Source organism: Notothenia rossii (assembly GCF_949606895.1).
Source record: "Notothenia rossii genome assembly, chromosome: 1".
Taxonomy (NCBI): Eukaryota; Metazoa; Chordata; class Actinopteri; order Perciformes; family Nototheniidae; genus Notothenia; species Notothenia rossii.
In genome coordinates this window covers 49,353,464-49,367,323 of record NC_136912.1, presented here as the reverse complement: position 1 = coordinate 49,367,323, position 13,860 = coordinate 49,353,464, and the positions used below count along the sequence as shown (strand labels likewise).

Here is a 13,860-nt window from a genome sequence, read left to right as displayed (position 1 = left end):
GACAGAGAACCACATTTGCATTACTCATCTTTTCATTACAATTACAATCACATGGTCCAAATGGAAATCAGAAACTAGTGTCAGAGGAAAGGTTTGGATTGGTCACAGGAACATGATGCTCTTTTAGAAAGGAGCTTGGGCATGTGGGTGCAGATGAATCCAATCAAAAATGAATTGATTGAATATAGCTTTATATTTTGTGTGTGTTTGTGTTCTGATACCATCCGTTGTGGCACAGTATTTATGCTGCTCCCCTTTCTTTGCATGAGATTATCACACTTTTTTCAACCTGCTGGAGCATGTTTGATCATGGCTGGATGTTGGCTTCATTCCGTGTGATTACATGATCTTATGTAACTACTGAGAGTTTTATGCAGCATTTTCTGTTTTCTTTTTTTTTTTGCAGGTGATGTAAATGATAAACCCAGTTTGAGTGAATGGGGGGTGATCAGAGCTAAGAACTTTGTCTTAAGGTCACCTCTGCATTTAATGATAATAATAATAATAATAGATTTATTTTGTAAGCGCTTTTACGGGTGCTCAAAGTTGCTTTACAGAGATAGTGAAAAGAAAAGAACAACAAATAAATATAGTACTTATATATTTAGGTGGGTTTTCTTTGGGGAAGGGGTGGGGTTGGGTCAGGCAAATGCATATCAAATTAGCACATTAGCTAAATGTTCTTCCTTTTGTTGATGCAATGGTTTGATGATAATTTAATCGTGACAAAGTTAAGCCCTTTCAGTCAATATAACAATTCTAACAAAATAAAGGTAGGCAGCACCAAAGTTTGGCCTAATTATGAAGCCATAGAGTTGGATTCCTCTAATTTAAAAAAAAACATAATCAAAAGCAGCAAATGTTTTCCTTTATTTAAAAGAGGCAGGTTGCATAGTGCTTCGTTTCTCTTAATATCACTCTTTTCATCTTGAAGCTCATTCCGTTTTCTGCTATCCCTGTGTGTGTGTGTGTGTGTGTGTGTGTGTGTGTGTGTGTGTGTGTCTGTGTGTACTGTGTGTGTGTGTGTGTGTGTGTGTGTTTGTGTGTGTGTACAGTGTGTGTGTACAGTGTGTGTAAACTTCAACATCTTTCTTTACAGCTTATGAGACTTCACTAGCTGTAAAACAACACGTTGAAGAAAGATCTTCAAAGGTCAAAGGTCCAACTTGAAAATCTCCACGTTCGTTGCCACCAACAGAGTATTTCCTTGTTAATTAACAATCAGTTGAAGTCTCAATATGTGAGGTCAACCAAGGTCATGGAGGAGGATTCGATAGATGTATAAAGTATGAAGCACAGAGAGAGATGTTGATGAATCATTTAAAGGAGGTAGGAGAACAGGATGTCACTTTAAAGGGAGTATTGAGCATGAGTAATGGGGGCACAGAGGTGAGGTGTTTTATCATCGTTGGTTTTGTGTTTTTTTATATGGGGGAGATTGAGAACTTTAGGTATTGTCTACGCCACACTGGAACAGAAAGGTGGCAGTAAGTAAAACCCGAAGAAGAGGAAGCAGAAGTAGTTAACATCCATCATGGAGCATGTGAATGTGGCTTAGACGAAGAAAAGGTCGAGCATGCTGTCACTGCCAGATGTATAAAACACAGAGAAGAAAGTTAAAGAAATGTGGAGGATTGTTAAATCTTGAGAATCTCTTGAGTTGCGAGAAAGATAACTTCATTTGAGTTCTTAAAAAATACTGGGTTGATGAAGAGAATTATTTTAATTATATTTAATTTGTTTTCCTTTTTCTTTTTCCTTGTAGCTCACTGTTTTTCCCATGGTCCACAGTCACTCTCCAGCATAGTAGGTGGCGGTAATGCACCTTAAACGTTAGGTGAAACCCGCCATTAAACAAAAAGAAGAAGAAGAAGAAGTTGCGATTTCTGCACTTTTGCAGATGTGAAGGGCGAGGACGAGAGACATACAAAAACGCCTGGAGCAAAGCGACAAAGACTGAGGACACTGAGGGACAGAGGAGACACTCAGAGGAGACAATCATCTTCAGGACAGTGAGACAGGCAGTGGCAGAGAGACAGGAAGATGAGAAGAGCCGCCGAGGACCCGAGCACGCTCTGTCTGTTTGACGTTGACGGCACGCTCACAGCCGCGAGACAGGTAAGTGTGTTTGTGTGTGTGCGTTTGTGTATGTGCGCGTGCGTTTGTGTATGTGCGCGCGCGTGCATTTGTGTGTGCGTGCGCGTTTGCTTGTGATATATCCGGCTCTACGATGGTGTTTTTGTATCGCTTCCGAGCCATTGTGTTCCGCAGAAACACGCGCTGAGAGAAAGGTTCCTCCCTGAATCATTAGCTGATGTGAAGCTGCTCCGATGCTCCGCCGTAGCGTCATGAGGCACTCACTAATAGTTATCATTAACAGTATTCACGTATGAGCTTACTCACTGATTGTGTATTACTATCAGTGCTGGGAGAATAACTGTTTCACAACAGGTGTTGTTCAACAGACAAATCAGGTAACACACAATGTACTATCACTGTATGAAGAATGACGATAAAGTCGCCGCCACTGTTACCGAATAAGATGTGGTCCGAACAACTGGTGATATTCTTTAACGGTATAGGCAGATGTATCAGGGGCGTGGCCTTTGTCGAATAACCAGGAAATACACATTTCGATCGCTTCTTCTGTCGTTTACATAAATCTTTTGGTATATTTGGCTCCATAGGAAAACTTTGATGCACATTCAGTACCAGTGTGTGAGGTTGTGGTTGCGATGCTGATATGCGGACGCGTACAGCGAGGACTACAAAAACACACATGAGGTAACTGGGGATGTGTGTTCAAAACATTGCATTGCAAGCTTGAATAAATCATTTAAACCATTTATTTTTGCCAGACTTATTAATGAATATCATTCTTAATGTGATACCAAGTCCATCTGAGACCTGTGTATACCTTCAGAAAGCCTACAAGTGAAGCACACGTTGTTTACTCACAGTTTGAAAGCAGCGTGGAGTAGTCTTCGGCTGTGGAGCTGTGATCCGCCCAGGATAACTTGTGATACGACTTCTGTGGCTATCAACCAGCGATCATGTTTAATATTATAGACTACACACATTGATCCCTTATCAAAACGGTATTCTGCACTTTGTCACACTTATCCAGATAAGATGTGACTGTTTACTTGGTTAAATTTCGATACAGCGACACCGAATGACGAGGGTACTCACATAGGCTACGTTGAGAACTAGAAACACATATATTCATACTTTTTCACACTGTTGTTAATATGTTTTCGTTTCTAACTTAACGTGTATGCGTTTATCCATGTGATCTTTGTTCTCATGTGTTTTATCTATTTCTGTGTAACTTGGTAATATTAATATGAATTCCTTGTTATTGTTGTATTTCCATGACAGGTGATGATTATAGCTACTACATAACAAAACACATGGCCTGATTTGCATAAGTGAACTTAATGTGTGCACTAGAATACATAATACGTAAAACGACCACTTATCACAACATAATGTAGGCTCGCAGGCTGATAAACTAGGATATGATCTCGGTGGGTGGGTCTTAATGATGCTCAGTCAGTATACTATTTCAAAGCAAATGCCATAATATTACTATTACTATATATATACTATAATATTGATATTATCTGGCTTAAAGTGTACATACATTCGCTCACATTATAAAAGATGGTCGGGTTGAATTGTTCTGACTCTTTTAACAATGTTAATGTGAGAAAATAACCTGTGATTATAAAATACATCGTATTGATCCGTGTTTCACTCCTAACGCGCATGGCACTAGGGATTTTTGCTATTGGGACTCGGGTTTGAGTCCAGCATGAATTTTTTTGTTATTTTCATGTCGATGGACACCGAATAATATTTTTGAATAGAGCTCATAATATTGTTTGCCGAGAACAAAATTAACGATCAAGCAGCATTTTAAATTCTAAATATCCCTGCAAATGTAGCAATGAGATTTCTGCTTCTATCTTTGCAAAACGAGTAAACAGTCAAATTTGATCTGGATAAGTGCGGCAAAGTGCAGAATACCGTTTTGATAAGGGATACATGTGTGTAGTCTTTAATATTAAACATGATTGCTGGTTGATAACCACAGAACTCGTATCACAGTTTAATCTGAGTGGATCACTGTTTACCACAGCTCTCCACCTATGCTCTCCACGCTGCGTTGGAGATGGGTGTAAACAACTCAGACAGACTGTATGTTTCACTAACAGACGGTGTGAAAGTATAAATGGGTCTCAAATCTACTCGACATCATATTAATAACAATACATGATACAAATATAAGACTGACAACAAGAACAAGCCACAGAAGTCGTATCACAGTTTATCCTGGGCGGATCACAGCTCCACAGCTGAAGACTTCTCCACACTGCTTTCAAACTGTGAGTAAACAACGTGTGCTTCACTTGTAGGCTGTCTGAAGGTACACAGGTCTCAGATGGACTTGGTATCACATTAAGAATGATATTCAGTAATAAGTCTGGCAAAAATAAATGGTTTGAATGATTTATTTAAGCTTGCAATGTTTTGAACACACATCCCCAGTCACCTCATGTGTGTTGTGGTAGTCCTCGCTGTACGCGTCCGCATATCGGCATCGCAACCACAACCTCACACACTGGTACTGAATGTGCATCAAAGTGTTCCTATGGAGCCAAATATACCAAAAGATTTATGTAAACGACAGAAGAAGCGATCAAAATGTGTATTTCCTGGTTATTCGACAAGGCCACGCCCCTGATACATCTGCCTATGTATGCAGGTCTTTTTATTGTATTGTTGCAATAATCTCTGTGTTTTACATTAATATTCCAGTTAATGTGTGTTTGTGTGTGTTTTCAGCGTGTCACTCCACACATGTCAGATTTCCTTGAGAAGCTAAAGACTCGGGTTCGAGTCGGAGTGGTAGGAGGGTCGGACCTTTGTAAGATCAAAGAGCAGTTAGGAGAAGATGGTGAGACACGCGTATTGTAAACCAAATATATATATATATATATATATATATATATATATATATATATCTGTCTATCTATCTGTCTATAGATAGATAGATTGATAGTTTATAGTTAGTTTGACTCTCTGTTTGATTGTGCAGTGATCCAGAAAGTGGACTACTTGTTTGCTGAGAATGGTCTTGTGGCCTATAAGGATGGACAGTTGCTCTGTATCCAGGTGAGATTGACGTTATGTGTGCACACCTTTTTTATTAACAGCTTTTAAGCCTGTATTGTCATCTTTTTGTTGGACATATTAAGTTAATTTGCCATCCTTACCTTTTGTTTTGTAAACAAAAAGATCACCTGAAAGCAAAGTGTTTACTGTGTCTGCTTGCTGTTATCAGTCTATTCAGGCCCACATGGGAGAAGAGTTGCTCCAGGATTTCATTAACTTCTGTCTCAACTACATGGCCAAGATCAAACTGCCTAAGAAGAGGTACAGATACAGCTGGTTTAGATTATAATTATAATTGCTGGATGAAACCCTCTTTATTTCACACATGCACACAGCACACACAGTGAAAGTTGACCTCTGCATTTAACCCATTCTAGTACTAGGAGCAGTGGGCAGCTATTCTACAGCGGTCATGACCTCATTAGCCATATGTACTTGTTTTTTCGATTTCTGTGTAAGCATGCAGACCATTACAATGTTAACAATAATTCAAAGTAATGAAGAAACATTTATTGTAATTTGGCATGTTTCACAGGGGGACATTCATTGAATTCCGTAACGGCATGTTAAACGTCTCCCCTATTGGGCGCAGCTGTACCCCGGAAGAGAGGAAGGAGTTCTACGAGCTGGATAAGGTACAAACTCATTCACATAAATGCATCGTTGAAAGCTGCACTCATCCATATCTTTCACATTAAAGGTAGAATGACTCACAATGTAGTTTTGCAGAATTGCGTATCTAGAATGTAGTCTGCAATCAGCATTTTATATTTTCCGGTTCCCTCGTCTTGAAGGCAACCATTTTTGAACGTGTTTTTTGTTCAAACCTGAAAAAAGGTCTGTGGTTAACACAAGCTGGGTTTATGTTTTTGTGTGTCACAAAAAGACGGTTTCTAACAAGTGAATACATGACTGTGTGCATCAGGCCAAACATTAGCCACCTTTATCTTAGTGTCTTAGTCTCTTCTGACTTTTTTTGTTGCCGTCTTTGCGAAATAAGCATTCTTCTTTAATCTTAGGATGTTTGTTTTACTCCTCGTTTCAAAAAGGAAAAAAAAGATTTAAATGACAGAAAATGGCTCCATATTTAGTGCTGTGTTTATATTTACATTCTGCTCTTTTTCAGAAAGAGAAAATCAGAGAGAAGTTTGTGTCAATATTAAAGGAAGAATTCAAAGGAAAAGGACTTTCATTTTCAATCGGTGAGTCAAGTCCAATTGCAGTTCCAGTTTTGGTTTGGAAGGCTCTATTATATTGTAGGAACAGAGCATCAGGTCAGTGGTCAGTGTGATGTCACCACCTTCCTGCCTCTCGTCCTTTTCTGCGTACAGGAGGCCAGATCAGCTTTGATGTTTTTCCTGACGGCTGGGATAAGACATTCTGTTTGAGGTTTGTTGAGGAGGACTTCTCAGCCATCCACTTCTTTGGGGACAAGACCAAACCTGTGAGTATGCTAACAGAACAACATGGTTCTTCTTTCAAAGTGAGAATATCCCTTGGACAGCCGGCTCAGGCCATACACACAATCGACAAACTTACACTTTTTGTCAACAAGTTTTGACATTTGTTACAGCAAGTAAAGAGCCAAAGACAGCTTAAAATGTATTAAGAAGCATGCATACACATATTGAAGATACAACAACAAATTACACAATATGCAAAATAAACATCCATTCACAGTTTAGAAATAGAAGCCAGGTGAGATTGTTGAAGGTGGAAGGGTTTATTTGCAGTATATGTACAGTATATTGCACATAAGAAATATTTCATGAGTGTAATAGTCTTTGTTATTATATGTGTGTGGTGGTTGTAAAGTCTGACTGCTGCGTGAGTGGGTTAGTACATTTAAACTGACTCTAGTTTACTCATTTAGTGTCATTATCTCCAGTTGCATATGCTGCAGGTCTCTCTGCCTTTCAAATATGAACTAGAACATTCTTAAACTCCAAGGTTTCCACCCAGCTCATTGCTGAGAAACACATTTCAAAACCTTTTTGAGTACAGCTCTGGCTCAGTCTGCATTCTGCTGGCCATTTGTGATGGGAGGAACAAAGCAGCATGGTAATGCATTTAGAACTGGGAGTGGTCCCTGCAGACCCCTGTGGAGACACACAGCCAGTTGTGAAGGTACTGAGGTGAGCCAGATGCATGTCTGACGTCTGTGAATAAAGACACTGCTGCTGAATAAGGGTCTGAATGCTCTGCTCTGGGAAGCTGACCCATCTCCATTCACAAACATGCTCCCATTGATCCAGAACCCCCTACTCAGTTTGCACACATTCATGAAAGATCTGATTCCCACTGCTTTACTGATAACTGCTTAAATGCTATCAGCCACTTATGCTGCGTTCACACCGGACGCGATGCGAATATTCGCTTTGCTCTTAACACTCCTATCACATCGCTCTAGTCGCTCGAGTTTCACCGCGGCTGCCAGCTGTGTTTACTCGCATCATTCAAACAAGACGCGCTGGCTCGGGAGCTACAACTACAACAAAATGAACATATTTTACCGTGATTAAATTGTAATACACGTTTCTAAATGATGCCGACGTAACAACATACTGATACCGGTTAGTAAAAACCATGAATTAATGCTTGACAAGTCTGCAGACAAGACGGCGGGCGAAAAACCTTTTTTAATTCTTGTTTTCTGAATGGAGATTGGGTCGACCAGGCTAAGCTAACGTTGTATATGCTCACTCCACACTCACATCAATCAATCAATCAATCAATCAATGTTTATTTATAAAACCCAATATCACAAATGTTACATTTGTCTCAGTGGACTTCACAGTTTGTACAGAATATCAGTATGACAATACGACACCCTCTGTCCTTAGACCCTCACATCGTACAAGGAAAAACTTCCGGAGAAAACCCACAGTTTAAAGGGAAAAATGGGAGAAACCTCAGGGAGAGCAACAGAGGAGAGATCCCTCTCCCAGGACGGACAGACGTACAATAGATGCCGTGTGTAAATTGAAAAGAGTATACATTTGCAACATAGGTAGACCAAATGTTTGGAAATGCATGTGTGTATAATAGGAAGATGAATCCACGAGGATATCCATCCAGGACCACAGCCTGATCCGGATCCCGGCGTATATAGACACCAAAAAGAAAGGCATTTGGGGAAGCTGGGTTAATCGGAACATGAGAGTACACAGGTATAGACAGAGAGAAGGAAGAAGTAAGATGTCCCCCGACAAACTAAGCCTATATCAGCTAAACTAGGGGCTGAATCTAATCAGCCCTAACTATAAGCTTTATCAAAAAGGAAGGTCTTAAGCGCACTCTTAAAAACGGATAGGTTGTCTGCCGTCCGAACACAAACTGGAAGCTGATTCCACAAATGTGGAGCTTGATAAGAAAAGGCTCTGGCTCCCATTGTACTTTTAGAGACTCTAGGAACAACCAGCAACCCTGCATTCTTGGAACGCAAAGCCCTAGTAGGACAGTAGGGTATAATGAGTTCTTTAAGGTAAGATGGCGCCTGCCCATTAAGGGCTTTGTAGGCGAGAAGAAGAATTTTAAATTCTATCCTGTGTTCTATAGGGAGCCAGTGTAAGGCAGCCAGAACAGGAGTAATGTGGTCCCTTTTCCTAACTCTGGTTAGTACACGAGCTGCAGCATTTTGAATCAGCTGAAGCGACTTGACTGACTTCTTGGTACACCCTGATAATAAGGAGTTACAATAATCCAGCCTTGAAGTAACAAATGCATGGACTAGTTTCTCTGCATCGTTTTGAGGCAAGATATGCCTGATTTTTGCAATGTTACGTAGATGGAAGTAGGCGGTCCTTGAAATTGATTTTATGTGGGTGTTAAAGGATAAATCCTGATCAAATATAACACCAAGATTCCTTACAGTCTCACTGGAGGCCAAATTAATGCCATCCATAGTTAGTATATCTTTAGATAATTTGTTTCGTAGATTCTTCGGGCCGAGTACAATAACTTCAGTTTTGGTCGTGTTTAACATCAAAAAGTTTAAGGTCATCAACGTTTTTAAGTCCTTGAGGCAGTCTTGAATTTTATTTAGACGATTAATTTCATCAGGCTTGATTGATAAATATAGTTTAGTATCATCCGCATAACAATGAAAGTTTACAGAATGATTCCTTATAATATTGCCTCACGGAAGCATATATAATGTGAACAAAATAGGTCCGAGCACTGAGCCCTGTGGCACTCCATGGCTAACTTTGGTTTGCGTGGAAGATTCATCGTTGACACGTACAAACTGAGAGGGTTCAGATAGATAGGACCTAAACCAGCCTAAAGCAGTTCCCTGTATGCCAAGTAAGTGTTCTAGCCTTTGCAATAGGATATCATGGTCGATAGTATCAAATGCAGCACTGAGATCCATCAAAACAAGAATAGAGACAAGTCCCTTGTCAGAGGCTATTAGAATGTCATTTGTGACTTTAACCAGAGCTGTCTCTGTGCTATGATGTGTTCTAAAGCCAGACTGAAAATCTTCAAATAAATCATAGTTTTTTAAGTAATCACACAGCTGTTTTGCGACCGCTTTCTCAATAATTTTTGAGAGGAACGGAAGATTAGAAATAGGTCTATAGTTGGCTAAAACCTTTGGATCGAGGTTGTGCTTTTTAAGAAGCGGTTTTATCACTGCTACTTTGAATGATTGTGGAACATAGCCTGATAATAAAGACATATTCATAATATTTAATAAAGAAGTGCTAATTAATGGAAAAACTTATTTTAACAGCTTAGTTGGAATCGGGTCTAAGATACACGTTGATGGTTTAGAAGAGAGAATCATTGAATTTAATTGTTCAAGGTTTATGGCTGAAAAGCATTCTAGTTTACTATCTAGTGTAATATTAGAACTTACGTTTCCGGGAACTGTTGATAATACTATACTGGTTAAAGGCAAGAGGTCATTAATTTTTTTTCTAAGAGTAACAATTTTATCGTTAAAAAAGCACATAAAATCATTACTTCTGAGTGCTATGGGAATAGAAGGAACAATCGAGCTGTGGCTCTCTGTCAGCCTGGCTACAGTGCTGAAAATAAATCTTGCATTATTCTTATTCTCATCTATTAATGAAGAGTAGTAGGCTGCTCTCGCTTTACGCAGTGCTTTCTTATATTCATTGAGAGTAATATGCCAAATTAAACGAGATTCTTCAAGTTTAGTGGAACGCCATATCCTTTCAAGTTGTCTCGACTTTTGCTTTATTTTGCGGGTTTCGGCATTATGCCATGGAGCTAATCTATGTTGTTTTATTTTCTTCTTTTTCAAAGGAGCAACAGAGTCTAATTTTATTCGCAGCGCATCTGTAGCACTATCAACAACATGATCAATTTGGGGTGGTGTACATTTTGTATAAGTTTCCTCCCTTACATGCAGACATGCTATTGAGTTAAGTATTGGTGGAATCTCTTCCTTAAATTTGGCTATAGCACTAACAGATATGTTTCTGCTGCAGGAGCTTTTGACTAATGCTTTGTAGTCTAGTAGCAGTACTTCAAAAGTTACTAAGAAATGGTCGGATAAAGCAGGATTATGCGGTTCGACTAATAGTTGCTCATTTTCAATACCATAAGTCAGAACAAGGTCGAGAGTGTGATTATAGCAGTGGGTTGGTTTATTTACACTCTGACAGAAACCAACAGAATCTAATATAGAGTTAAATGCAACAGTAAGGCTATTTTTATCATCGTCAACATGAATATTAAAGTCACCTACAATAATTACTTTATCTGTTTTAAGTACCAAAGCTGATAAAAACTCAGAGAATTCTGATAAGAATTCTGAATAAGGACCTGGTGCACGGTACACTGTAACAAATAAGATTGGCTGCTAAGTTTTCCAGGTCGGATGCGTAAGACTAAAAACGAGGCTTTCAAAGGAGGTATAATTTCATTTTTGTTTAGTATTGATAAGTAAACTTGAGTCAAAGATTGCTGCAACTCCACCTCCTCGGCCCGTGCCTCGGGCAATGTGAGTATTGATATGGCTGGGTGGAGTGGCCTCATTTTTGCTGACATATTCTTCATGTCTCAACCAAGTTTCAGTGAGACAGCATATATCAATATTATAATCTGATATTAAATAATTTACCAATATTGCTTTAGATGCTAGAGATCTTATGTTTAAGAGTCCACATTTAATCTTCCTGTTTTGTTGCACTGTAGTAGTTGTTACATTTACTTTTATTAGGTTATTATGTATTAGGTTTTACCTTAAATTGTCCTTGGGCAGACACACACAGCGTTAATATTGGGTATTATTATTTGGGTTCGGGATTCCTATGGATGACTGCCTAGGAGAGAGCGCAGAGAAGCGTGTAAGACTGCGACTGCCTCCTGGTCTCAACTCCAGTTTGTCATGGATTAAGTCCACAAAGCCCTGAAATGTTTGCCGAAATGAGATTTGCACCTTCCAAAGTAGGATGAATGCCATCGCTCTTAATCAGACCAGGTTTTCCCCAGAAGGCTGTCCAATTATCTACGAAGCCCACATTGTTTGCTGGGCACCACCAATACAACCAGCGCTGAAATGATGACATGCGGCTATACATGTCATCATTGATCAGATTGTGTTCACACTGGATACTTTACATGTAATCGCGCCGCCCCCAAACGTCGCATCGCGTCCGGTGTGAACGTAATCTGATCAATGATGACATGTAAACAACAACGGCCTACAGACATAAATAAACCAGTGACTGTATTCGCCATGACACAGACAGTCTGTGGTTTGTATTTGTTTAACTTCTGTACAGTTTCTGAACAGATATGAGGAGCTGTGATCTCTGTGTGCTAACTGCTAACAGCTAATGGCTGATGTTTTCTGGTTGATCGTCAGTGACGGCAGGCTGAGATCCTCACCTCTGATTTGCTTCCGCGAGAATGCGTGAATTTGACGCTCAAGTTTAAAAAATTGAACTCGCGTTTGACGCGGCCACCTTCAATCGCCTCAATCGCGTGATTCGCGCTTCGTCCACCGCTTCATGCGCGCCGTCGGAGCGAATTCGTGTCTGATCGTGTCTCTGCATTGACTTTACATATAATCGCGCCGTCCCCAAACGTCGCATCGCGTCCGGTGTGAACGCAGCATTAGAAGCAGCATGTTGACTTTCAGTGTGTCTGCCACTCCTGTTAGCATCTGTTTGAAGACAAGAGATTTAACTAACTTCATGCACAATTCCACTGAGCAGAGACAGCCTCCTCTGTCCCAGAAGAGGAACATCCTCACTCTTAAAGACACATGTATTCACTGTGGGCTCCTTGTAGAATAAGACAGTAAATAGTCACATGACTATGGCTCGGGGATAGAAACGGAATCTACCCATCAGTAATTCCATCCTGCATGTAATTTATGAAATGTGTTAAACTGTGGGTAGATGCCCCAAGCTCTGTACAGCTCCACGAGTTTGCTATTCAGACAGAATACGTGTGTGTGTGTGTGTGTGTGTGTGTGTGTGTGTGTGTGTGTGTGTGTGTGTGTGTGTGTGTGTGTGTGTGTGTGTGTGTGTGTGTGTGTGTGTGTGTGTGTGTGTGTGTGTGTGTGTGTGTGTGTGTGTGTGTGTGTGTGTGTGTGTGTGTGTGTGTGTGTGTGTGTGTGTGTGTGTGTGTGTGTGTGTGTGTGTGTGTGTGTGTGTGTGTGTGTGTGTTAGGGAGGAAACGACTACGAGATCTACTGCGACCCTCGGACCATGGGCCATGAAGTGTCCAGTCCAGAGGAGACTCAGCGACTGTGCCAGCAGCTCTTCTTCTCATGAGACTATGAAGAGTGTTGTTCACACACTGATACTGCAGGTCTTGTTTCATCATATCTTAAGGTTTAATCACAGAAATAATTAATTGAATGTAGCAGTGTCATGTGTATTAATGTTGAGAGGAAAGACTAACGGACATTCGGGTTGGGTTTTAAATAAAGCTGTAATGGTTGTAATTGGGATATAATATTTTCAAATGTATTGTTGGAGGAAATGTATCCAGAGTTGGGCTTGGCTTGTCATCATTACCCCATGGTAAACAGTTACCCACTAAATGTGTGCAATCTCCCCAATCGTGTTTTCGATTGTGAAAGCATGTGATGCATGTCGTTATGAGGAATTGGCTATTGACAGTAGATCAAAGATCACCTGAAGGGCCTGGGACACTCTCAGAGGACTGATTCCCTTCTGATTATCACATGTCAAGGAACACACTGAGCTGGAGCTCTCATGTCTTCCCCTTGGCATGTCTTCTTGTAGTGTTTCTGTCAGCCATGTTTAGTATCACTGCTCCAGTGTATTCACATACAGTCACCACAGTATCCAGAAGTCCTCCTGTATGTTAGCAAACAGCACATACTAATACTTTGATGCATATGGTTGTCAGTAGAAGGCATCACATTTTGTAGGAAATATCACCAGACAATGAATTGATGTCATGGCCCCTGCAGGTAGGTATGAGAATATATCTGTCATGACACAGCACTTAAATTAAGTTTAAACTGAAGAAGATCCTACTGTAAAAGATGTGAACTGTGGGAAATAAAATAATCGAGCTATTCTGAAAAGTACAATGTGTGGGGAGCCCCGCAGTAACGGGATATTAATAATTGTGTAAATCATTTTCAAATGAAGCATAAAAGGTTTGCACAGAATACCTGAAATAAAGAGATGAGCAGGAAAGGTACTCACAAATGTGTGTGAC

General features: G+C 40.1%; 1 protein-coding gene and 1 long non-coding RNA gene across 7 annotated transcripts in view; one reads left to right on the top strand and one right to left on the bottom strand.

Annotated features, from left to right (window-relative positions):
* LOC307031365 overlaps positions 1-4,385 on the bottom strand; it is a 12,824-nt gene extending 8,439 nt beyond the window's left edge. Inside the window, exon 1 of the long non-coding RNA XR_013805933.1 lies at positions 2,959-4,385. This is a non-coding gene — a long non-coding RNA (uncharacterized lncRNA). The remainder of the gene's footprint in view (positions 1-2,958) is intronic.
* pmm2 (phosphomannomutase 2) lies at positions 1,043-13,842 on the top strand. Of its 6 annotated transcripts, none has more exons than XM_079668356.1 (9): positions 1,043-2,118; positions 4,852-4,963; positions 5,105-5,181; positions 5,351-5,442; positions 5,717-5,816; positions 6,308-6,383; positions 6,513-6,625; positions 6,997-7,016; positions 12,834-13,842. In XM_079668356.1, exons 1-9 carry the CDS (start codon positions 2,044-2,046, stop codon positions 13,018-13,020), a joined length of 852 nt encoding a protein of 283 aa, XP_079524482.1. In that variant the 5' UTR covers positions 1,043-2,043; the 3' UTR covers positions 13,021-13,842. The 6 variants fall into 6 exon arrangements, with proteins under 6 accessions (XP_079524482.1, XP_079524486.1, XP_079524483.1 ...); XM_079668357.1 differs by lacking the exon at positions 1,043-2,118 and adding an exon at positions 2,184-2,560; XM_079668359.1 differs by lacking the exon at positions 1,043-2,118 and adding an exon at positions 2,194-2,474.
* The last annotated feature ends 18 nt before the right edge of the window (positions 13,843-13,860 follow it).